The following is a 26,218-nucleotide window of genomic DNA, read 5'->3' on the forward strand; positions in this document are numbered from 1 at the left end:
CTTGGGGCATGTGACAGGTTTACAATATATTTGGCTAGTTAATTCAGTTCAGTGTGGGCTTGTCAACTTTCCTCAGATCTGTTTTCTGGCAATATAAATCTCATTCGATTGTTCTGTTGCAGCTGCAGCTCATACTTGTCTATATTTAGAGGTTTGTCTATTTCAGAGTTTCAAGACCAGCCAGTCTTCTCTATATGTATGGGGGGGGGGGGAGGCAAGGGCCACCAACTTCCCTTGGTCATTCTTTCAGCCCTTATTTTCTAAACACTGTGCCCTCAGGTCTGTAGGCCTCATTTTGTAAACTGTTCTCTCTCAGTGCTGCAGGCTGTCTTTCCCAGCTCCCATCATTTTTGAGCACTGACTGTGTTTGCTGGGGCTTATGGGAGCTGGACTAAGAACCTCCCCTCAGGGCTGTAGGCCTCATTTGCTAAATGTGCTTCTTTAGGGCTATAGGCATAGGAGGCCCAGCGTGGACAGCCCTTCTATACCTCTTGGGGATATTCAGCTTTTGTTTTCATAAACTGCTTTCATTTGTAAGCGATACAAGTAACACAATGTGGGCAATACTCAGTCCAGTTGTTTACTAGCATTAGTGAGAAGTACTAGGCCCTTATTTGTAAAGTTTTCCAAAATTATATAATGCAGTTAAGTAACTTAACTGCAACCTTTTTCAGCCATGGGCCGGTCCACCGTCCCTCAGACCATGTGGTAGGCCGGACTATATTTTTTTTGGGGGGGGGGGATGAACGAATTCCTATGCCCCACAAATAACCCAGAGATGCATTTTAAATAAAAGGACACATATTCTACTCCTGTAAAAACACGCTGATTCCCAGACTGTCCGTGGGCCAGATTCAGAAGGCGATTGGGCCGCATCTGGCCCACGGGCCTTAGGTTGCCTACCCCTGCTTTAAATGCATGACTGCCCCAAGATGAAATTTAGAATCCTTTTAAATCTAAAATCCTCTCAAAACAGCCAAAATAAAAAGGGTTGCAGCCAAACAAGGCATTCTCGAATTGGACCCAATGAAATCAACGGACTTCACTAACTTGAATCCACTGTTTTCAGTGTAGTGTGATTAGTTAGATAGAACCCTAATGTAAATTATGCCAGTCTGCTCAATTTATAAAACTTGCTTCAGCCCTAGAATGTGATTTTTTTAAATGCAGAATTCTTTTAAAACAACAACACTCTTATGTATAAAAGATCATGGAACTTGCCTCTTATGTTGTTGCTGTTTTTCTGTGCTCCAGCAACCTGTGTGTGTATTTAAGGCCTATCTGGACACAAAAGTTGTTGAGCTGTAGGACAACCCTACCCCATGGTTGAAAATGGAAGTCAAAGAATTGAGCACAATCTGTTAAAAAGTCAACAGTGAACAAATCTCAAATAAACTCTGACTAAACATCAACAAGAGCTTTCTGACAGTAAGAGCTGTTCTCCAGTGGAACGGACTACTATGGAAGGTGGTGGGCTCTCCTTCATTGAAGGTTTTTTAAGCAGATGTTGGATGGTCAACTGCCATGAATACTTTAGTTGAGATTTGTGCATTGCAGAGGATTGGACTAGATGACCCTCAGACCCACTGATTATGTGTGTGACTCAGTAGAAAATTCTACACGTTTCATTATAGAATGTGTGGAAATTGCATCTTCATAGTGCCTTATGCCCTAATTATAGAAAGTCATAATACAGAGCAGCATTTTAGACTGGGTTTGGTAGAACGCTGATACAAAAAATGCCAACATGTAAGCTCTTTTCATTTCAGTGCAACTGACTTCCAAACAAGGATGTATGAGGCCTCGGCAAAGTCTCTCATGTAGGTAATTTTCAAACAGGAAGTTGACAAAGCAGGATCATTAACAGCGGCACATTAAGCTTGCCAGAAGTGCAACACCAAAAACCTAATGTTATACGCAAATGTAAACTAGATGCAGTAGTTAGAGCTGTAATTCAAGAGCTAATTAGATGGCAAAAGGCAGCAGAACCAAGCATCTGCCTCCAACATGCCCAAGTAAATTTCTGCAAGACTTTTTATTTTCTACAGAAAACAGAGGAAAAGGAAGTTGGTTCAAACTCCAGCTAGTTTAATTCCTCCTTGTATTTCCTTTTCAACTGCTTTGCTGACCTTCTGAAAGTCTGCTTATCTACTTGTAGTAACTTTAAGTAATCTTCATGCTAGAGCGTTTGCCTGTTATACTCTTCAGTTTCTTCCTACACTGTATGTGAAACTGCATGTATGACTTGCTGTGGGGGTGCTTAACTCCCTTTAACAGGAAGTGGTTACATTGTGCTTTCCTCTTTGCTTTCTTTCTGTTGCTTCAGGGGAAGAGAGATTTGTGTAGCTTTCAGATACGTAACTGCTTCGTGTTTTCCATTTGCTTTTTAGAAGCTACCGGTGGATGTTGGTACAGTGGATAAGAACGTCATGTGTAGCAAACTGTAGGTAAGGAAACTTCATTTATTTCTGAAGTCTTGCATGCAACCTGTTGCTAGCTGTGCATGATAAAATAAGCACAGCACAGGGATGGGGAGAGAAACAGATTGCTTTGCATTGTTATGTTAAATGTAGTAGAAAATACACCAATAACTTATTCAATGGAGCTTCCAACATAGATATATAATGTGAGAAAGGGTCCAGATACTGGCATCTGTATTTGTATTGGTAGCAAAAACAATAATAACTTTTACATTTTCAAAGGCTTAACTGGTTTTGTCAAAAAAATGTTGGCCAGCTTTGGCGTGTCACTTCTTACAGAAATCTGGTCAGCAAATGGTTTTGATTGAGAAAGGTATGGTGAGTACAGGGGCAGTGAAATAATGAAGAAATTAAAAGATGTTACGGCATGATGATAAAGCCACATTAGCAAATTTTGGTAAGAAGTCCCACTGCTGAAGTATAGCAGCAATAGTAATAAACAGTGGGAATGCTAGTAAAAACAGTATCCTGTGGGCATATCATTAAGAATGAAAAACGTGCTCAGCTACAGTATCGCGTGTGCACTAAAAATCAGTGGTGGAGCCATATCAGCAGTATTGAAAGTTAGGAGATTTCTCCAAACGCTAATGCAAAAAATGTCCAACAGAGGCAGAGAGAGCACAAACCAGCTCTGCTCTACAATGCTTATGGAGAAACAGAGAGGAAACTGCTGCCTTCTGCATCATTAACTGGAACCCCAGAGTTACAAATTCTTGAGCAATGGATAGTTGTTGTTTTTCTGAAAAGTTTGTAACTCTGAAAGTTCTCCTTTCCAGATGTCTTTCTGCCATTTTCCTTACCTCCCCACACCCTCAGAGGGGAGGCAGCCACCCCTCCATCTTCTCCTCAGCTTTCTCCAGTGCCACCCCCCATATCGACCCCTAATATCTTAATGAAAGACTTTCCCCTGTAGTTCCTCAGTAATTTGGTAGTATCAGTAGCTTCCTGGAATGAAGATTAGGTGGCTTTTGCTTGACTGCAGGGTATCTGCACAGTGAAAGTCAAATTCTAAAGTTACATCTTAAAACATGCAGATGAGTCTTACAAGTCACACCAGTCTCCCTTTACCCTGTTCTGCAAATCCTTACACAAGAAACTGCCTTTTACCAGGCCATACTACCAGTTCATCTAGCACATTACTGTCTACATTATATTGCAGCAGCTCTCCTGGGTCTGAGCTCTTTCACTTCACTTGCTACCCGATCTCTCCCCCCCCCCCCCGCTCCCTTTGCCATTCTTAGTGGAATAGCAGGTATGCATTCCACCCCTTCACCATTCTCAAAATGGAAAGTGTGATGCAGAACTTATATGTATGAAGACAAGATCAAGTCACACAGTTCTTCACCTTTAAAGGAGGTGAGGGAGAGATCAATATAACTTGGGTTTCCACAACTATGAGTCTAAACTTTGCTGGATCCCCTCACATGTGTGTAGGTTACAAAAGGAGGTAGTATATGAATCCTAAGGTGTACTGCTAGCTTACTAAGTGTATATAAATAGAGCCTCTGAAAATATGTGCACATTTCCCATGAGAATTACAATAGAAACCACAGCCTCTGCAAAGAGGATCGTACCAAGTGAGATTGTACCTTCCTTTGATGCTTCAGTAATATTCTTTGCATATTTCTTGTACCTACACACGCCTTCCAGAACTGAGAGTTTATCTTTAGACAGTTTTTAAAAAGATAAATACTCTTTGACAGCTGTATGCCCCATCCTGCTTTGAGTGGGCAACAAAACAAATAAGAAAATGAATGTGAATATTGATAGATCTCTAAGATCACTTTAGCTAGTAGAACACTGGTCAGCAACTAGTTCTATCTGGGGGCCACTTTGAGGATAAGATTATAAGTGATGGACAGGGTCTTACTGCCCATTACAAATCCATATACTTGCCAGGGAGGTTCCATCACTCAGGTTCAGCCCCCAATTTATCCAAGTCAATGGACCTCAGGTACTGAAAATGAGATCTTTGTAAGGTGTTTCCAGTCAGAATTAAACTATTACTCCAGTCCAGTCCAGTGCTGTCAAACTCAGCACAAGTGAGCTTTGTGTTTTCAGAAGAAGTGGAATCATGCTTGAGCTATGCAGATGGTAAGACCCGATTCTCAGTGGCTAGATTCACCAGTTTCAGGAATAGCCTTACCATTATGCTGGTGCCTGGGGAAGGAGGTTTCTGCATACCATTAAAGATGAGCACATTGCCAATTACTCAGTTTGTTATACTTTAGCACCATGAGGTGGAGCGCTGTTCGCATTTTCTGCCTCAGATTCCAAAGTCTCTTTGGCCATCTCTATTTGGGAATCAGGTTTGCAGTTCACTCCCATAAAAGCAAATAGCTGCCATTTACTTCTGTGGTAAAATGTAGGGCACATGGCGACACTGTTGTGACAGAAGCACAATCTCATCCAGGGAGGGTCAGTGTGTGTCTAGAATAAATGCACCACATTTGCACATAATGTGAAAGCGTGGTTTATTGCAAGGAAGAAAGAGCCAGAGGAAGGTTTCAGGCTCGTGTGCTTCTCTCCTCTCACCCGTCTGCCACTCCTCCTGTCACATGGCTGGGAGAGGGACCTCAGTTTCACTCTCCATTAATTTTTACAAACTAGAGATCGTGGCTTAAAACAAAGGCCTGATTCTCATGTAACACAGTGGCTTAGTGTGATGTGGGTGATGGATTAGTGTTATGTGTGAACTGGGCCATAGAAATGTGCTGCATCTACAGGAGGTCATTGCCATAGAGAAGTCCTTTCCGTATGCATGCTCAATCCATCATGATGGTAGTAACCATAATGGCAAATACAAATAATAGCTGCTTACTAGAAAATGAATAGCAGTTCAGTAGCAAGATTAAATGCTATTATGGGATGTTTGTGCAGACTGCCGTAAGTGATAACATTTGATATTTAGGACCTTTTGGGGTGTTTACCTTCAAGCAGCAAGTTGCAGAAATTAAAGCCTACTCAGAAGAGGAATCAGGATGCAGCATGGCTTGCACCATCTATTTGCTTTATGTTTAGGTACACATATCACATGGAAAACAGCTGATGCAGACAGATACTTCCTAGCAAATATTTGGAAAATGTTGCTCTGCATTTCATCCGGAAGATGGCATTCTTTGCATCAAAGTGCCTATACTTCCCACAGCTCTTATGCTTTCCTTAAAGATTTCCCACCTAAGCACAAATCTGTCCTGACAACCCTATAGTTATGAGATATGGCAGATTTAATAATAGCCCAAGGTCCCAAGTATGAAAAAATATCATGTTACAATTTAAGTAAAATGGATGAAGCTTTGAAAATGTGTTCTCTTTCTGAAACTAGATAAGCATGTTTAGTGTTTTAAAAGCACTGAGTGATGTCTGAGAACATGGCTAATATCTGAGTGGAAAATATATGCATTAGCAACACCTTGACATGTAGCCAAGGAGTTGCATAATTTGGTGACATCTCTACCAGTGACCTTGATGTTCAATACTGACCCCTCCACCCCACTGCAATAGCAACATGTTTGCCTCTGCTTTGCTCTAGTCTGTAATTAGTTCTATAACCATCTACCTATTTTAGTCGCCATATAAGAGGTTTTATGGGGTGCATTTTGAAACATAATATATGAAGCAGGCGTGCATGCAACATCCTCCGCTGGTCTTTCTGGCATAATCAACAAAGGCCAAACACTTCACTTTTAGCCTGTAAGCAAACTTGAGATATCTGTCTCAGATGTGAACATGGGAAGACCAAAGACAAACTGTAAGGCCTGCCAGCTGGATGTACTGGAAAGGTTACTGAAAGATTACACAACAGAAGAGTGGCCTTTGAGATAAAGATAATCTTTTATGTAAACTTCGCTCTTGGACGAGTTGGTGAGTAATAAGGTGCCCTAGATTATTGATTCTACTGTTAGATTTTAAGAGATACTCAGCTGGTTTCACTATTATTTTTCCTTAGTACCTAAACTGGAATAAAACCTGGATTAATACACAGTGTGTTTAACATTGTCTTCTTACTGACTAAGATGGAATAAAACCTAGATTAGTGCATGGTGTCTCTGACCTAACTGGCTATTATATTTTTCAGGCTGACATAATAATCATGCAGCGGTTAATGTCTGCTGATAGCAGTGCAGAAAAGCTGCATCATTCCCATGAAAGCACAGGTGCTGTTCAGATGAGGATCAAAAGTGCCAACAGCCCCCATGACAGACACAGCCAAAGCAAATCTATGATACTGTCTGATAATGTGAAAGTCATTGAGCCTGTAAGTACTTCTCTACAATAATTTTCTGTCTCCACTCATTTGTTTTGTTATATATATATTTTGGATTTTTTGAAGTTTTCCGAAACTGATTAGATTACCTTCTCCAGTATAGCAAGGACTAGAGTATCAGGAAACTTTGCCGGAGACGCCAGAAAACCATTAACCAGCCACTATTTCATACTACTGAAATTTGCCCTTCACCCTTGCAGAGGTTAGCAGCAGCATGGCGGTCACACCTTATCAAACAGTTATATGCCTATTAGAATTTAGTCATTATTGGCTCCCTCACTTACAGATCACTTTCTCTCAATCCTTTCCGAAACACCAGCTCAGTTCTGTCATATGTGTTGGGCCTGATATAATTTGAGACAAGCCCATAGTTACATTGGCAGCTATGAGGTGCCACACCTCTTCAGACAAGCTTGCACTGATAGGTGTGTTGAAGGCCCCCAAGACCAAAAACCTTGTGGTTCCTCAACACCAATCCTGTCTTAAGTTCCCTACACCAGATACAGACACTACAATTATTGATGAGTGGACATAGTATCTGATGAGGGAGATGATATATTTATAGATACATTCATATATTTATAAATAACAGCTACTTCTCCTTTCTGCCCAAAGAGATACATCTGGGAAACATTTGTATCTTCCCCTTCATACAATCAGGTTTCAGTTACAAAAGCCAGATCAGCGTGTCCTTCCTGGACAAGATCAGAGACAGTAATTGTCTTTCCATTAGCTGATCTGGAATTTTATAGTTTCACCTTAACAACTTTGGGGAACCAGACAGCAAGGCTACTAGTATCAAGGCTGGGAGATGGGCTGGAAGGAGAAGTAGCTTGAAGACATCTAACCCAGCTTTTCCTCACCTGACACATCCATCCCGTCACCATATCACTCTGTGTCCATTATTATCCCAGTGATAGCCCTTTACTAAACTACCGTTTTCAGTAGGGGCTATGCCAATTCTTCATACCCCATCCTCCTAGACCTTGCCACACCCTCATGTGCCTTTCCTCCTCATGCTGCCGCTGAAGCCAAGCCGGATGAAAAGTCAACCTGGTAGAAGCAGAAGCAGCAGCATGGGAAAGAGGCCAGAAGTGGTGGCTGATCAGCCTGAATATTTTCTGCTGCTGGCACTGCCTTATCCTTACTGACTCTTCATCCTAATAGTGGATTCCTAGGCATGCTGGTGGCTGCTTCTGACCACCTTCTTCCATCTTGAGCTGCTTTTCCTTCTGAGCCAACTCTAACCACTAATTCTAACCACTGGTGGCAGAAGTAGCAGATCCCCAAGCTGGCCATGGAGGAGGAAGGTGGTGAGTAGTGGTGCCTGCTGCCTGGGCTTCTGGATCCTGTGGGCAGGGGCCCCAGGGCTGGCAGGCAGAGGAGCTAGCAGAGCAGGGGGGCTGCTGGTGCCTGTCCTAGCTGTCCCTCTGCATTTCACCTGGACCACCCACCCACCCACCCACTCGCTGCCACTTGTAAGAAGAAATAAAAATGGGCAAAACATTGTAGATTTATTGTTCACCTGCTGTTATGAAAAACTAACTGACAAAGTAATATAGTTTTCCTCCAAATGTTAGTGTCACTGAGAACATTTCATGCTGGCTGGCACAAAAGGCAGGGGGAAGGAAAGTAATTTGCCTGCATAGGATGGGGCCAGAAATGCCATTGTGTAGGGTCAGTGATACTTTACAGCTCTCTTTTCCCCTGCTGGGTAAGCATTCCTCAGCTGAATAAACTCCCCTCCTCTGTGAGTCCCATAATGACTGACCCCATGGGGAGTGGGGTGGGCATTAGAATTGCAGGGGGCGGGGGGGGGGGAGGAAGGGATGAAGGTGTTTAGTTTTCCTCTCCCTGCAATTGCCCTTGTGCTGCTCAACTGACTAGGAAACTGCTGAGATTGGTTAAAAGGGGGTGGATTGAAGGGAAAGGGTTTGCAGATTGCAAACACCTGAACATTCTTGGAGATTATGCATACTGGTCAGAAAATGTGCATATTGGCCAGAGAATGTACAAAATTCATTCACTATATGCACATTGCCCAAGCCTGTTGGGAATTATGCATAGTGACCAGGAAATGAAGTTACAGGTTGGTAGCCGTGTTGGTCTGCCATTGTCAAATAATAATAATAATAATAATAATAATAATAATAATAATAATAATAATAATATCCTTCCAGTAGCACCTTAGAGACCAACTAAGTTTGATCTTGGTATGAGCTTTCGTGTGCATGCAGTGTGCTCATACCAAGAACAAACTTAATTGGTCTCTAAGGTGCTACTGGAAGGAATTTTTTATTTTTTTTATTTTGTTCAGGAAATGAAGGATTATGTGCACATTCTCCATGAGGCCTGGTGAATTGCACAGTGGCCAGATATTATGCACATCAACTGCTCAACTTACACTCTCCTTAACACATAGATATAATTTAGAAAGTAAAAGTTAGCAATTACGCAGTTCTCCTGCCATCTCATTGGAGATGAATAAATCTTCCCAAACCCATTCCCACCCTTACTCATATAAGCATATTCAGCTACAACCAGCAGATATATAAGGCAGTTCATGATATTCCTGTAACATACCATTAAGGTATAATTAAATGCCAGGGCATTAGAATGGAAAAAAAATCAAAGGAAGGGAAAGCAAAAATTACCCCCCCCCAAAAAAATGTAACCTTCCTTCCATTCCACCAGAGGCATTTTAGGTACTCATCCATCCACTCACCTACTGTCATCTTTATGACCATTCATATTCCCACAGTTCATTGGTATCACTCTTATGCTAAACATAATGACACTGTGGCTTCAGTGGTCCAATAATTCAGTGCAATTTCTGCTTTGTTACGTAGTTTGGGAAAGCATTTGAAGAAGTCTTGCATCTCTTTATTCCATAGAGTAAGAAACACGTTCGATGGGAAATTTTGGATTGCCAGCTGTGCCCATGTAAAGCTCTTACTAAACAACCAAAAATCCTTTGTGTTGCAGTGATTGGATTATATTTCTGAAAGACACGGCCTAACATTGTATTAAGATAGGTAAATGAGAAATGAAAGCTCTTCCTAGCATGTAACACTTGTTAATGACCTGTGTAAAAATACTGTGATTGAGATTATTTGTGATAGTTAAAAACTGGAGTCTGAAATAACCCTGACACATGGCAGAGAGAGCCAAGCTGTACTGGATTTGTTTATTTTATCCCTTCTGAAAATATTTAAGCACTAATACTTCAGAGGTGAACTCTGTTGCCAGTCATGTCCCTTCCCCTTTACTCATCCTGTGCTACTAAACAAACTGATTGGTGTGAGCCTCCCTTGGTTCATTTTCCTCCATAATGGCTGCAACTTGCAGCTGAGGCCATATGATATTGCAAAATTATTTATGCAATGTTAGTCACTCGCTTTGGATTCCAGCTCAGTTTTTCAAATCAGAACAAATAAGTGAAAGCCCAAAAATTCTACTAGCATCCCACACCAGCACCAAAAATTTCTCTTTTCAGAGCCATGGAAGCTATTAATTGGCTATTCTGCTGATATGACAAGCCCCTATGAAATATTCAGCTATTTAACTGAGACAGTAAATGGAATAATCTTGCTGCAGTTGTTGGTTCCCCCCCCCCCGCACCCGCCCTTCTGCTATTTTTACCTCCATGTTCAAATGCAAAATTAACCACAGCCGTTTCATCACCATAGCTCAGCAAATACATGATTTTAATTATTCTTCTCTCAGTTGGCAGAAGTAAATCTTTAGTTCAGAGAAACTTGCATTGCATTTCAGAACTGAATCCCTCCCCCCCTTCGATATCAACCTAGTAGCTGATGAAACATTCATTTCCTTATGTTTGCTTTCCAATTTAAAACTATCACTTGCTGGTGACACATTTGCACGTAGTACTTAAAAAACACACACACCAACCCCCAACCCCCATAAGTGAGATGTTCTGTTAGGAAGTTAAAAGAATGTTTACTGTAATTTATTTGGAAATAGTATAATGTATTATCAGTAGGAACTGTAACTTTGAAAAAGTTTAAAAGTTAAGTATATTTAATGATGCCTAACATATTTTATTGGCTGTGTTTAACAAAAGGCACTAGGCTGCAGTTGTTTTTGACAAGCATGAAAACATCACAGCATGAGACTGCAAAAGGAATTATGTAGAGAAATTACAAGTGATCCATCTCTCAATGAATTATCCACCTCAATAGCCTGCAGAACTCAGCTACCAATTAACACCTACTTTATTACATGTTGGGATGTACTTAATAACTTTCATGTGTTTATGCACTATTACCTTGACTGATGCCTCTTGTACAATTAGGCATAATTGGCATATCAATATGCAAAAGTTAAAAGGATTAACCCTCTTAAAACTAATGAGCATTTCTGTATCCAGCTGCTAAATGAGACAAAATTAGCATTTTTCACTTTTGGGCAGGATTTTATCATGCAGTTTCTCATTGTTGGTATTACCTTGTTACATAACTTTTGGTCTGGGATGAGGCTAGGTGGGGTGGGGAGGAGAATACTTGGGGGTGATAAAAGAAAAAAGGATTCTAAAAAGTTCCACCAGACACCAAACATTTGCTGCTGGGTTTTCCACAAGCACAGTTGCAATTTATGTTCTTTTGTAGGGAGCTGAAAAAGTTGTGCTTTCTTAGCAGCTAATTATAGAGACGCAGGGTATGTCATTTCACCATGCAAACTTGGCTCTGATATAATAGATTGAAAGCTTGCCATGCTCCTCATTTCCTCGCTCTTTCTAGTATTTTCATCTCTCTCATTTTTCCATGCAGAGTTTCCTGACTAGATATTGACAGAATGCAAAGTATTTTGGCATATTTGCTCGAGTGAATCTGTTAAGTGGCTGGCGAAAGGCAAACGGGAAAGGCCCAAAGTCTTAAGCAAAACCCCAAACATTACAAAACACATCCTGAAAAACCAGTGGGATTCTGAATGGGAACAATTTGCACAAAAGTACATGTTGGTTGATTGTTGTGCCATGAGTCCTAGAAAAGAGAAGGTAAAAATCTTTCTCTGCCCCATATTTTTGAAATTAAATTATGTCAATCACATTTGTAAGCTACACCAACTATATTGCAATTTGTGGGGTTTTATGAAAAGGCGTACCTGTATAAATCTGGCAACACCAAACAAATGTATATCTATTTGGCAGAGCAAAAGTCCAATATAGCAGGAAGCAAAGCAGAGGAAGTGGAAATATCTGTACCCAGCTTCATGCATCCACACACAGATCTTTCTCCTAGATTTGTGAGTAGATTATACCCTGATTTTGGTAGGGTTTCCCAATAAGCCTTTTAAAGTGCAGCCTCTATAGATCTCCATAGCTGTTGGCAATTTCACTTAATTATTGTCAGTTTTATTTGGATTTCTTTACTGTGTAACCCATCCTGGGAGCTTTGGGTGACAAATGGGTAATAATCATCAGTAGTAAATAAAATATTTAATGAGCACTATTTTAATGTTAACCATTTATATATAAACATGCTTTAAGTATTTATGTGTAGAACATTAGCATTACAGATGAGATTTTTAAAAAACGGGCAAAAGCTGTTACTAAGTCTAGAGTTGGCTTAGAATTGGAACCCATAACTATTAAGCTCAGCACTTTGTTCACCAATCCATTCTGGTTCATTGGGAATGTGTAATCATAGGGTGATAGCCCGTGGTGCCTGTTGATGAGTGAAACAGACTTCTTCTCACACAATAGGAATTCCCATTCCTCTCCTATTCCATGCATCTCGCCACTCACTCATACAAATCTCTTTAGCAGGGCTGGGACAACCTCTGTAGAAGATTTTGGGGACATTGGTGTGTGTGTGTGTGTGTGTGTGGAGACTGAAACATTAAGGTTTGTACCGGATTAAAATACTTTCACCAATTAAGGTGTGCCAATTAATGGGGAACCAGATATTTTTTAAAATAAGTAATTTTTAATGCACATACTATAAAAACTGCAGGTAGCAGATTTTATATTGCAGGATACTTTCCTACTACTAAACATAGGATGGAAGTTGCTTCTAACAGTTTTCTGTGGTGCATGTACCATCTGAAAATGTAGAAATTACATCCCCCCACAAAAAAAACAATTGATTTGTTCATCAGAATACATATGTGGATTTAATTCACTAAAAACTAATCAATCAAAAGCCATATGATTAATCAGCTAAAAGTTCTTTAATCAGGTGACAGCTCTAGTTTCATTGTATTCATATTTAGCAATCTACTAAGCCTGCTGTATTGGAACTTTTGACTCTGTGCCAATTTTTCTTTGCCAACTCACTGAATTTGTCTAAGCCTTCAGATGTTGCTGCCAATCATACAAAAAATATATGCTGCAAAACATAGTTGAAAAAGTACAAGGCCTTTTGTGGCAACCGTGAAATATTAAGGTTTGTTTGATGTTGCAGATGTGTAGAACAAGTTGTATTTTTAACATTCATGACTGCATACATGTACATACTGGGACTATTTTTCAGATAGAGATCAAATTGTTTCACCATTATGCATATGGGACTGGCGCTGTCAGCTGGCAACTTGGAGCAAGAAGATGCTTAGTCCTTCTGTAGTTTTGCCTAGTTTTCAGTGGGAACTTCCATGCTGCTAAGACCAGTCCATAATAGATGAAATGATATTAATGTCTTATCTCAACTACACAAATCTTAAGGCTGGGCATGGACTCTATTAAGCAAGAGCTCTTCCTATGCTTTCTGTTCATATGCAGTCCCTCATTGTGCATGAATATTAACCATTTTCATCTCTTCAATCTCAGAGAGGTGCATTTTGTCTCATTCAGTGCAAATTCAAAGCATGAAATGTCGTCTTTCATTGGTGCTCAGATTAAGAATCAGAGTCTGTTTAGTCATTCCAAAATGTTAATGAATTAGAGTTCTTTTTGATTAGATGAAACAGACTTGGTTGTCTTATTTATCTCTCTAATACACTATCAAAGATGCAGGAAGCAGTTTTCCTTTGTTTCTTGCTATCCTCTTTCTCCTCCCCATTCCTGGAACCTCGACTACTTGCCAAAGTAACAGCTAGCCAAAGAGACAAATAAAATTGTTAAAATTACTGGTGCTTCTGTTGAGTAGAGCTTTTTGAGCAACGTTAGGAGAGGCGAGGCTGTTGCGTATGTTTACTTCACATCAAGCTTGTAGTCAAGTTTGAGGCTTGCTTTGTGAATATTGTCCTGAAGTAGATCCTGATATTTAATTAATATGACATTAAATCACATTGAATTGATAAGAGTTGGCATCTCAAAGAAAGGTAATTGCCCGTATTGGTTTTGTACAAAAATAGAGCTGCTTGGAAAATGTGCAGCTAACACAGACTGTCAACTCCATTTATAGATCAATACATGAAAACCGTTGATCAGGCAGGCATGTGTAACAGTAACACTTTGCATTTATTTCTTGTTTTTCTACTGCATTAAGGCTTACAGGTTTATCAGCTTCCAAAATATTTTGACTTCTGCGTAAATATGTAATCTGTTTAGTTTTAATTAAATGAGTCTGCAGTCCTTTCAAAAATGTTTCTAGCTTCATGGTCTCCCCCTGCCCCCTCCCCCAGTTATAGCTGCAGGTAATTTTAGTTGAAAATGGATTATTTCCTTCTTGGAAGGATCATTAGAACACATTTTTAAAAGAGTATATTTAGTGGAAGGGCTTTTTTTTGAAGATTTGTTTTGCTTTCTACTTTGTTCTTTCCTGGGAGAAATATAGACACTAACAAAAACATTTTCTCAAGCAATAATGGGCAAGACACCCATAAGATTCTGTTTTCTAATAATAAAAAACCTTGCTGCTTCAGATTGCCTCAAAACTAAAATTATTTTACTCCTCATGCCGTCCCTCCCCTGTCATCCCCCCCCCAAGAGCTTATTTTCTTAGCCTTTGCTGAACACAGAGACATTGCACACGACAGTCAGTGCACTGGATTATATATGGCTCCTCCATCTTGACTTTTACTGTGAGGTGCTAGATGACAAAATGGCAGTGTCCAAATGGGAAAAAAAATTAGCTGACAGATTCAAAGAAGAAATTGAAGGGCTCTCATCATCATCATTTATTATTTGTACCCCGCCCATCTGGCTGGGCTTCCCCAGCCACTCTAGGCAGCTTCCAACAAAGATTAAAAATACATGAAAATATCATATATTAAAAACTTCCCTGAAAAGGGCTGCCTTCAGATGTCTTCTGAATGTAAGGTAGTTGTTTATCTCTTTGACATCTGGTGGGAGGGCATTCCACAGGGTGGGCGCCACTACTGAGAAGGCCCTCTGCCTGGTTTCCTGTAGCTTTGCTTGTTGCAGTGAGGGAATTGCCAGAAGGCCCTCGGCGTTGGATCTCAGTGCCCGGGCTCTCATGGTTGGTTCAAGACCAGCATTGAAGAGTATCTGTTCCCAGCCAGTGCTTATCCCAACAAATTAATATCTGTGACAGTCTGGAGCACAAGCCGAACTCAAACAACCATTTATCAAGTGGTAGCCTACAATGGTGTTATGTAACCACATGCAAAACCAGTCAGGTTTTACATTTTACCAGGTGGTAGTGAGAATTTTAATACTATTCAGCTGACCATTTGGGGGCCAGTTCACACCTGCAGTTGACTTCACCTGCTCTGGATGCATTTTTGTTGGGGGCAATTGACATCAGGGTCTTTTGTAGGGAGTCTTCCCTTCTCATGAGGTGGCCAAAGTACTGGAGCCTCAACTTCAGGATCTGTCCTTCCAGTGAGCACTCAGGGTTGATTTCTTTAAGGATGGATAAGTTTGATCTTTTTGCAGTCCATGGGACTCTCAAGAGTCTCCTCCAGCACCATAATTCAAAAGCATCAATTCTCCGGCAATCAGTTCAAGTGGAACTACATAAAGCTAATTATTTTGAAAAAAGTCTCATCTGGTAGGATGTTTTTAGGGTAACATAGATACAGCTTCATCTGCAAGTCTTACATTTTTGAGGTCAACTTCACACAGTGCTGCACTATAGGTGTTGGGACGTTTCTCTGTGCCTGAACTCATGGCAAAAGAAACACTGACATAGTACTGTAATTCACACATGATCATGCCCCCCCCCCCCATGTAAGAAAGCTGACATAAACTAATTATCAGTGAGTTTAGGTTTTGTTCAGGAAACCTTGTCTTTAATCCAGATGAAGTTGAGTCCCCCCAAAAAAACATTTGCTTCCCATGTTACAGCCCCCTAGTGGGAGCTGCATTTTTATGTGTTCATTCTGTTGCATTATGGCTTTAATGCTAAGGGCCACAAACTGCAACTGGTGTCACCCCACTGGATATAGTAGCAGGTATGCAAATTCAGGAGCATAGGATGAACCTATAGAAAAGTGACTTCTACAGCATGATTATAACATGTAAACTTTTCATTATACAGGATGCCCGAGTCAAAATATAAATCAAAGCAATAAAGTGGATGGATTTTGGATGGATTTACTTCTAACTTTAGCAGGATCAAGGTTACAGATATATGGTGTTCTTTATGTATTTTCCAGCTGCATAAAAATTGCTTATTTGTGAGCAGTTCTTGTGTGGCTACAAAAGCATTTCAGTAGCCCAGCCATGTGGGCTGTAGGAATGGTGCTGATTCTATAGAAAAAAAACCCATATAATCAGACCATGCCCCCATGGTGGGGGGGGTCATTTAAATATTCTCCTGCCTGTACAGGAGGCAGATGTGAATAGGTGGCTCCCATACAGCTTGAAGAACATCTAAAGCTGGAATGTGTGAAGAGGAGGGCAACCAAGATGATCAAGGGTCTGGAAACTAAGCCTTATGAGGAGCGCTTGAAGGAGCTGGGTATGCTTAGTCTGGAAAAGAGGAGACAGAGAGGAGATAATGATAGCCATCTTCATATATCACAAGGGCTGTTACATGGAAGATGGAACAAGCTTGTCTTCTCCTGCTCTAGGGGGTAGGACCCAAACCAATAGTTTCAAGTTACAAGAAAGGAGATTCCGACTAAACATATGGAAAAAACTTTCTGACAGTAAGAGCTATTCAGCAGTGGAACAGACTCCCATGAGAAGTGATGGACTCTCCTTCCTTGGAGGTTTTAAAGCATAGGTTTGATGGCCATCTGTCGTGGATGCTGTAGCTGAGATTCCTGCATTGCAGGGGGTTGGACTAGATGACCCTTGGGGTCCCTTCCAACTCTATGATTCTAAAGAAGATCTACTGGTATGTATAAGTCAATACGGATCGCCATTTTACCACAGGTGTGACCTTGATATGGTAAAATTGTCCATACTATGTGGCACGAAATGCTAAGACAAACAGCAGAATGAGGCACTAGGAATGGTGATATAAAGGACTGTGTCACTTTAGACTATATAGCTGAGGGACACCAATTTTGAATATTCCCATATAAAACAAAATTCTCCCTGCAAACTGAAACTAGTGTTATTGGGAAGAAAGGCCCAGCCTATTGTCAGCTGTGCTGGCTTCCTATTTGCAGGGAGTTATTAATACAGGAAAAGGCTACTGTCCATACTGCTGCCATTTTCCATGTATTCTGCTACCACATTCTGCTTCGTGTGTAAACTTAGGCCTGGTGCCAAGTAAGAGAAGGCAAAAGAGCTCATCTGGACATAAGATAATAAGAATCACACATTGTTGTTATTTCCCTGGCCAGTATTTTCTTCCTTTCCTGTTTTTCTAGCAGTGATTATCTTATTTTTATTTATATGCTATATGTTTTTGGTAAAATAGATGTGCTCTGTATCCCTCCCTTTCCTTAGCCTGTTGCAGCAAGTTTCAGGTAACTGGAAGTAAGGATGAGAAAGGCGTCAAACTAAAATTGCCCTGCATTGTAAATTCCCCCCCCCCCAATAGTTTTATCCATCTAATTTGCTGTAAAACACTCTAATGGTGTTTCATAGAAGAGAAATCTTCAGTCCAATTTTTGAAAGCCAGATTTAATTTACTCCAACCCCTTGATAGAAAGGTTAGGCAGTATGATGAAAACTAGATGAAATACTGTGTGAGCTGGGATGGCTGCTCCATCACAACCATCATTTTTATTTTTATTTTTATTTTATTTTATCAAATAGAATGCATAGATTGGATAAAACGTTTTGAAAATTTCCAGGCTCTCCCCTATCCCCTATGTTCTGACATGTCATGCTGTGAAAATATTTTAGTCTATTTACCAAGTACAAATTAGTCTTGCCAAAGGTTCTGAAAGTTTACTTCTTCTGCTTAGATCCTTGTACTTCAAAGGAGGATGCAACTCTGAACATTAGTGATCATGCTATGTTGCCGCAATTTTAAACTTGAACTTAGCTAAATTTGTTTATAATTCACTGCCGATCGAATGCTGCCACAAATGTACGAGGGGATACTTTTTTTTTTTTGGTAAAGTTAGTCCTCTGATTACTAATTTGAATCAAAAGCTCTAACCTTGTTAGCATCTGGACTTATTTCCATAATAACAACCCCTTCAGAACCTACAAAGTAATGAATAATTGACAACAAATGAAATGTTTTGATAGTTGTCGGCACAAAGCATGTTTAATGTTTTGTGTTGCTTCCTAGCTAATTATGTAGATGACACATTTGTCAGACCTTGACTGCCATTAGAAACGTGTTTCCAGAGGGGAGAAAAACAGGCTATTCATAGAGTAATTAACTAGAATGCTCAATGACCTGTGAGAGATTCAAATGGCTGCCAGTTCAGACATTGTTTTGTTACAGAAGCAGAGGGGTAATTAAAATTCCAAATTACAGTGCTATGATGAAGCATTTGTTTGTTGACAGTATACTCTTACTCTAGTTTGTTAAAAAAAAAATTCTTTCAAAAAATGGCTTCTAATCCATTTTATAGCTTTAGGAGCTCTGTCTTTGAATTTACTGACAACTAATATTATGGTAAATTGCTCTTCCGAGAAGTACTGCAGGCTTTGGCAGTTCATGGGAGCACAAGGTGGGTGGGATGGAATAGCAGCTCTTTCCCCTAAACTGACATACCATGTGCTGTCGCTGAAACGCCACTAAACTGCAGCCCATCTTGTGAAATGATATGTTCATAATTCCACACAGAAGAAGATGTCTAGTTGCAGGGAGGAAATGGTTCAGGGAAAGGGATCGTAATCAAACAAATTGAGAAAGGTGTCTTAAAACATTATGGCAAAGCCTTAATAGAATCAGCGCAGCGATGAGCATCGTTTAGGCAAACGTTTCCGGAAGCAGACGTAGTTGGAGGAATAGTGGCCGTGGTGGTGGTGGGGGGAGGATTGAAAAGGGAAAGTATAAAAGAAGGCACCCCCTAAAAAAAAAAACCACTGCATCGTTCCCCCATCATCTCTTATTAACAAATGGCCATGGCTAAGAATTTACATATTGAGAGAATGTTTTTCTAACAAATGTAGTGGGGAGTTTGATGGAAGAGGCCAAGGTGGTAAAGTTCCCCAACAATGAATTTAATGCAAGCCCAAGTGAAATATTTATTTACTTTGCCAAAAGTGAGAATATGGTTCTGTTAAAAAGATCTGACAGAAGTAACATGGTGTTTGATGCAGGGAAGCTGACAGCGGCATGGAGTGAGCGCTGATTATCCTGAAGACACTGTCAGCTAGGATTGATTTCTACTTTCTCCCTTTATGTAACGGTTCCTGTAATACAGCTGACCCCAAATCACGTTACCTTGTCATCTCTCTGAATGGATCAAGAAGAGATGAGCTGAAAATAGCTAGGCACTGACCTTGAACTTGCCAGAACAGTGAGAAGTGACAGTGGCTTTGTGTATGTGTGTGTGTGTGTGAGAGAGAGAGGGGGTTTCATGCACAAAGACAGCCGAGCTGCTTTTCAGTCAAGTTCACTACAGCAGCACAAGGGGGCAGAGCAGCATTAGAGATTACAGGTGAAACCAATATTCAACTTGCTTCCTTCCCTGCTGCAAAAGTGCTTGCTTGTTCCAGTCAGATTTTTTGTTGTTGTTATCGTACCAGTGAAGTCTTCTATAAAAAGCAGATTGATTGAAGTCTTGAGTAAAATTTGGACCTAACTGAAGAGTCCGAGTAGAACCTGATGGTGACTTCCTACACCTTGAATTCCTTGCTCAGTTGTGCCGATGAATGAGAGACCTAATCCAGAAAATAAAATGCCAAACAATATCAGAAATGGCAGGCTACCTCCATGAGCTCCATGGTCCACTGTGCAGCTGAACTACCTTCCTTTTGAAGCCAATATGAGAGAGAATAAATAGAGTTGCATACATGAAATGGCTCATATAGTTGGTAGGTTTCTACTTTTCTTATTATTTATTTTTAAATCTAAATTTGTGGCATGTTAGTATGCAAATTACGCTCTTCAAGTTCACACCTCATTTGTCGTGCACACGTACCTTAGAAAATATGCCAACACAGATAGTTATGATAGACATCTATTAATGTGCCTGATGCCTAGAAAAAATACTCATCTACTGAGTTTTCTCCTTTCCAACTTTTTTCTTTAGCATTTTAATGGAATCTTGGCATCCCTTGTATCAAAAGCCCTCTGTATCGAGGCACCTGGCTTCAGTGTTGTTTTCCACAGTGAAACATTGCTGAGAGCTGACATGTGTTAAGGATGTGTCTGTTTTGTGTTTCATTTTGTCATGGTCTCGTTCCCCCCACGCCCCCTTTACTGAGCTTCAAGCAGGAAAACCACGTTTCTCAACTTGGCAAAGAGGCTGTTGATAAAATGAGGGCATGCATGCCCCCTCAATATGCCTTGATTGCTTAGTCATAATCTAAATTCTTAAGTTCTTTGATTTCAGGCTTTGACTGCAGCACATGCATTCTGGGCTAGACACCCTTGCTTTGCAACACCCAGATCTTAAGGGGCTCTTAAACATGCATGTTGGCTTTTAGCTTAGTAATCTGGAGGTGGAGCTACTTCAAAATCTTCCTTTGGTATGAAAGCAGTTCTCTAAAGAGATCTTGTTCCTTATGTACAACCTGGTTGAAAGGTATGGGCTAGAGGAAAATTTTTCCCCTGGAGTTTAGTTCCTGCTTTCATTGTGCTAGGCTTTTAATAAGGGACCCTATTCCCTGACGTGCTAGAAGTGAGTTTATTGCTACCATCTGTTTAATTGCCCTCTCAGTTTTCTTTGGGGAATCATGAAAGTATTTTACCCTGCCTTTGAATCTCTTGGTTCTTTTAAAAGACTGGGTAAAGTACACATCAATTTCCAAAGAGTATATTAAAAACTGATAAACAGCAGCATCTCTGAACAGTAAAACTCAAGGAAAACAATTTTTTAGATGAATGTTTGTTGTTTGTTATCAGCAAACACGGTGCTTGCTGTACAAGTAAATAAACAGGGTTGTGCGCTTTTGGGTTGTTCGTTCAGCTTTTAGCTTTTCCTCATCTGAAATTGTTATTTTTTATTATTTCTATCTCATAATTTCTTATTAAGCATAATTTATACAGCCCTCTTACCAAGGATATCACAGAAACGAAGTTGTATCTTGAAATATACATGTGTTTTAAGGAGAGCTGTGACCATTGGGGTACAAATAACTCTAAATGGAACCCCAAACTCTATGATTATGTGTGGGTCCATTACACCTTCCTAGAAACAATAATTGTTATAACTGAGTGTAAACTTTGTATTACACACCATGAAGTAAAGCAGTACAGTTCCAAAACTATCTTAAGGTAACCATGATTTTAAGAATAATACGGGTCACCATGGTTCTGAAAGTGCTGGTATTCTGTAGTAGATAAGTGGCTGGATTTGAACCACCTGAATTCAAATTTCACCTCAGCTGTGAAGCTGATTCATTATCTCTTAGGCTACCTTACCTTTGTGTGTTCATTGTGAGAATAGCAAGGGACAACAAACATAAAACCTGAGCTTCTTTGTGAAGGTGATGTATTTTACTTTTTAAATAACTCCTGTTACTTTTCTCAAGGTCTGTATGATTACTAAGACATACTGCAAATTCTTTATAAGCATCTGTTTGAAGTGGAGGAATTGCAGTGCTAAATACAGATAGAAAATACTGCTCAGAGGAGTGGTGGCACTGAAGAATACTCATTCTGTAACATTTGTATTATTTTGTTAAAATTGGGACAATCAGCTCCCTTCCATGTACATGTCATGCTCAAAATGCTATTAGATTCGAAATATGTAGGTACTGAAACTGAGAAGATTTGATCAAATTTCCCACAGCTAGTTTTGGGCACCTGACCTGCTTAGTTTCCCACAGGGGAAAAGAAAGCTCTGTTTCTTTAAATTCCCAATGAGAAGGGACATGTGTCTCCTTGCATTGAGTTACATTACATCACATCATGTGGCACAAAGTGACCCAACTCAACATGACAGGAGAAGTAAAGAAAACAGATTCTTTTAACCATGCGTGTATATATGTATAGACCACTTTTAACAAAATGATGGCAATAAAGATATAATGAAGGGAGATGTGTACTTCTTCCACAGAGCCTAATAACGTAGACTACAGAGCTTGTCAATTCTACTTTACACAACTTAAATTACAGCAGGCATTAAGGGTGTTGCTTGCCATAGACACAGAATAATCAAATGTTGCTTCTGCCTAAAGGAGTCATTTTTTTATTAAAATGTAATAGGTTGCTGTATATACATTTAAAAAAGTAATTATTGATTTGGGTCCCAGCAGTGAGGTATTGGCTGTAGTGCCTCCACTGAGCTTGAAACTAAGTCCTATGGTTTAGAGATGTAATTTGTGAGAACCAGCACCCCCATTCCTATAGCGTTTATATGCACAGCCCTAAAAAGTACAGCTGAAAACTGTAGGGGTATGCGTAGACCTGAGGGGAAGTGCACAGTGCCTGGCCACTTATATGGAAGACATTGCATCATTCGTCTCAACATGAATCTGTATATTAACATTAGAAAGATATCTAAGCTTCAGTTTAGAGGTATAGTCAGCACCTGAATGCATTTCAGTCAGCACTTGAATGCATGAACTGACTCCACTGAAAAATACTGTTTGAAATGACAGGAAAATTATGCTGGTTTGATTTGTAATTGCTTGTTCACACATGGTAGTTGTTGTTTGTTGATGGAGTCATCAAGCGATGAGCATAGAATGCTGCAGCAACTTTGAGTATATCAAGTTTTGTCTGTGTAGCTCCTTGCATGATATTATGGTGGCTGATGGAACTTTGAAACACTATTTTATCCATCAGAAACTTGTGATACTTAAAAAAAAAAAAATCCCCGAGCAGCAACTACAAAATATTTGTACCTGGTAAATTCTAAACTGCATTACAGGTAATGCACAAAGTGTGGCTGCCCATGGCTGCGGTTATTGAAGTTGCAACTGAAACGATTTCTTGCTTGTTTGATCTTCAACCAGTAGCTCTTATCCAGAAGCTTTCGTTTCACACTAAAGACACTAATGATTGTCTCCACAAAGTGAGCTGCTTAATAGTCAAAAAATGTTAAACCAGGGTGGGGAGGGGGTTGATAATCACCTTTGATAGCTCTTTATTGCAACATCATATACCAGTCATGAACTGCAAGCCAAGCATTGATAGATCTTTTTAATGAAACAACTCAAAGTCCAATTTTAAACAGGATTTATTAGCTTTTGCTCCTCTAGGCAAAGCCACAGTTGTTCAGTTTATACCTGAAAAGGGAGTGAGGAGTGTTTTCCCTGCTCCTGCATCAAAACTGTACTCAGTTTGTGTGTATGGAATGACAGCTTCCACCTTCCTCTTTTGAATCCAGCTTCTAGAGGGAGAAGGAAGAGAATCATGAACACACTGTTCATCTGCTATAGAGCTGCTGTGACTGCCTTTAGGCAGGTACCGGTAACTATGGGCATGTGTTCCCAGCCATGGTGTCTGCATCAGCAATGGTTGACTACCAAGCTTGTTGAATGACAGATACATCTTATCCCCACTGCAACATTTCCCCCAATTGCAGAACTTTAATTTCTCCTGTAGGAAAGAATGACAGCCATTCCGTTTGTAAAGACATATCCTGGGGTACTCAGAGTAAAACCCAACAGAATTCAATGGGAGCTTCTGAAACCTTAGTCAGATTTTCAGGTGCCATAGGACCCAAACTAGGGGTTTTGTGGTTCTGGTTAAGATATCTTTGTTAATATAAAAGTAAAATGCTGCTTCTCAGCCCTAGAGTCCAAATGAAAGAGAACAGTATGTAATTTCAAACACCTTTTAAATGTTGAAAGAGAAAGAAAAACACTCAAAAGGAACTTAGTTTTTTAAAGGAAAAGAAAGGAACAATACTTTTGTAATTTTGCATTTCTGATGAAAATCACATACAGTATAGGGGTTCTTGAAGAATTCAGTCTTCGTAAATTCCTAAGAATGTACCAGTCATCTACTAACTGGGATAATGTGTGGTTCAGAACTTAAGTTAGCCACTGGGTTTTTGTTTCTTACGTGTTCTGGTGCAGTGCTTTGTTTTAAAAAAAAACATATTAAAATGTCTGGACAGACAAGCTTTGATGTACAATGGGGTATGCTATGTATGTATGGTATTACTCTTATAAGTATTTCTCTTCTTGGAATTACAAATCTGGCTTTTGCTCAAATTGGGGGGGAAAGCTTCCTCCTAAGATCAGATCCCTAAATTTTATCTTGATGAAATAATGTTTCATTTGATCAGTGGATGATCAAAATGAGGAATCTCTTCTTTGAAGTTTGATTGACACAGGTCATTCTGAAGTCAGAAACATGTTTGGTCATATAATGTACTGTAGAACTCAGCTCTGGAAGAAGAGGCACTATGAGAGGCATGGGAATATAAAGTGTTCAAACTTTTAATTTGGTCATTTTTACTGTCTGTGAATACGAATTCCCTTACCTGATTACTGTGTGAAATGTACCATGTACTGGAATCCAGGAAGATAGTCTTTCAGTTGTAATTGTGAGTTTAAACAATGAAAAGACATCTTCCCTAACATCTTTCCTGGGAACGGTTCATACCAGATAAATGTAGCCATCAGCAGACAGCCGTGTTTTATTTGTGATGCATTCTGACTTTGTTTATTAAGTAATCATTTCTGGGTACAAGTGTCAACACAATTTGCTTTTTGAATAATGTGAAGCAGATAACCTCAATTAGCAAGCAATTACAGTAATTTTCATACTAAACGCTCTCCTTAATTGTTTTCGAAACCTGAAACTAAAACTGTAATAAATAATGAATGGTGAGAATACATTGATTTAAGGGGCTCCATGGTGATTTTTCTATAGAGATGTGCTCAACCTACCAAGCAAAATTCCAAAAACCAGTATGGGTTCAATGTGGATTTGGCAGGCTGGGATAAAAGGCTTAATCATGGACTTATACTTTGCCTTCTTCCTCACAGTAACTCTTCCTTATATCTCTTCTTATAAGATACCATTTTCTTCTGTTCATCTGTTCTTTCTAGAATCTATCCAATACATGCTCCTTCCTGAACTTATTTAACCTGATAGATGTCCTGCTCAGTTATTTCTCTTAATGGCCAATACAGTGGTACCTCAGGTTACCGATGCTTCAGGTTACAGACTCTGCTAACCCAGAAATAATAATGCTTTGGGTTAAGAACTTTGCTTCAGGATAAGAACAGAAATTGTGCTTTGGCAGCGCAGCGGCAGCGGGAGGCCCCATTAGCTGAAGTGGTCCTTCAGGTTAAGAACAGTTTCAGGTTAAGAACAGGCCTCCAGAACAAATTAAGTTCTTAACCCGAGGTACCACTGTAGAAAGCTACAGTTCCTTTATCTATTGCCTCATCCACTGAAGCACCCACTATTTCCACTTATGTCTACTTATACACAACCTTTTAAACTCTGCTGCCAAGTCCATATGGGGCTCTGAAAGATGAGGAAAAGGGTGGGTTGGCCATATGAAGCTGTAATTTAAATACTGTGGAACATGCTGGATGTGGCAGTTTGTTCAGTTGCTCTGTTTTGTAAAATCTGCATGCATTGTTGCTCAGATCCAAGACTTGTGAAGCCTGTGAACCTGTTGATTCACTCCTGTCTTTCAGAGGACCCAATAAGAGCGCCAAAAGAAATATCTGCTCAACAATTTGTTTTTAACTGGATTTTTTTTATGCACGTGACAAAAACCCATTCAATAATATGAATTTAATACCTGCAGTGGGGTTGAATGTATGTTTAAATTGAAATGGGTCTGTTCTTCAGTATTAATAGCGTTCACACATGCTCACAAATGGGAGTGGGGGAACAGGATCAAAAAATGAGTGTCACATGCAAAAATGCCCTCACACCTTATTTTCTGATCATAAGATCACTATTTTTATAGTCAGTTGTTCAAGCTGTTGCAATAAACCTCACAACGCATAAGCATCTTCCAAAGTGTGAAGGAAGAAAGTTTGTAGGAAAGGGCAATGCTAATGGTACTAGATATAACAGGGCACTTTAATATTTAATTGTGCGGGTTTGTCTTAAGTTTCTATTGTCTGTTAAGAAATGCCCCATAGTAACCAGGGTTA

General features: G+C 39.8%; 1 protein-coding gene across 2 annotated transcripts in view; it reads left to right on the forward strand.

Annotated features, from left to right (window-relative positions):
- Positions 1 to 369: 369 nt before the first annotated feature.
- The window catches only part of ARHGAP15 (Rho GTPase activating protein 15), a 365,517-nt gene continuing 339,668 nt past the window's right edge, over positions 370 to 26,218 (forward strand). Inside the window, exons 1-4 of one of the 2 annotated variants that reach the window (XM_033164256.1) lie at positions 370 to 533; positions 1,770 to 1,824; positions 2,391 to 2,447; positions 6,559 to 6,738. In XM_033164256.1, coding sequence (XP_033020147.1) covers positions 6,574 to 6,738 — 165 coding nt within the window. In that variant the 5' untranslated portion in view covers positions 370 to 533; positions 1,770 to 1,824; positions 2,391 to 2,447; positions 6,559 to 6,573. Of the gene's footprint in view, positions 534 to 1,769; positions 1,825 to 1,887; positions 2,016 to 2,390; positions 2,448 to 6,558; positions 6,739 to 26,218 lie in introns of those variants that run through there. The other variant, XM_033164265.1, reaches the window with a different exon arrangement.

The sequence above is a fragment of the Lacerta agilis genome, chromosome 1 (genome assembly GCF_009819535.1).
Source record: "Lacerta agilis isolate rLacAgi1 chromosome 1, rLacAgi1.pri, whole genome shotgun sequence".
NCBI classification, from domain to species: Eukaryota; Metazoa; Chordata; class Lepidosauria; order Squamata; family Lacertidae; genus Lacerta; species Lacerta agilis.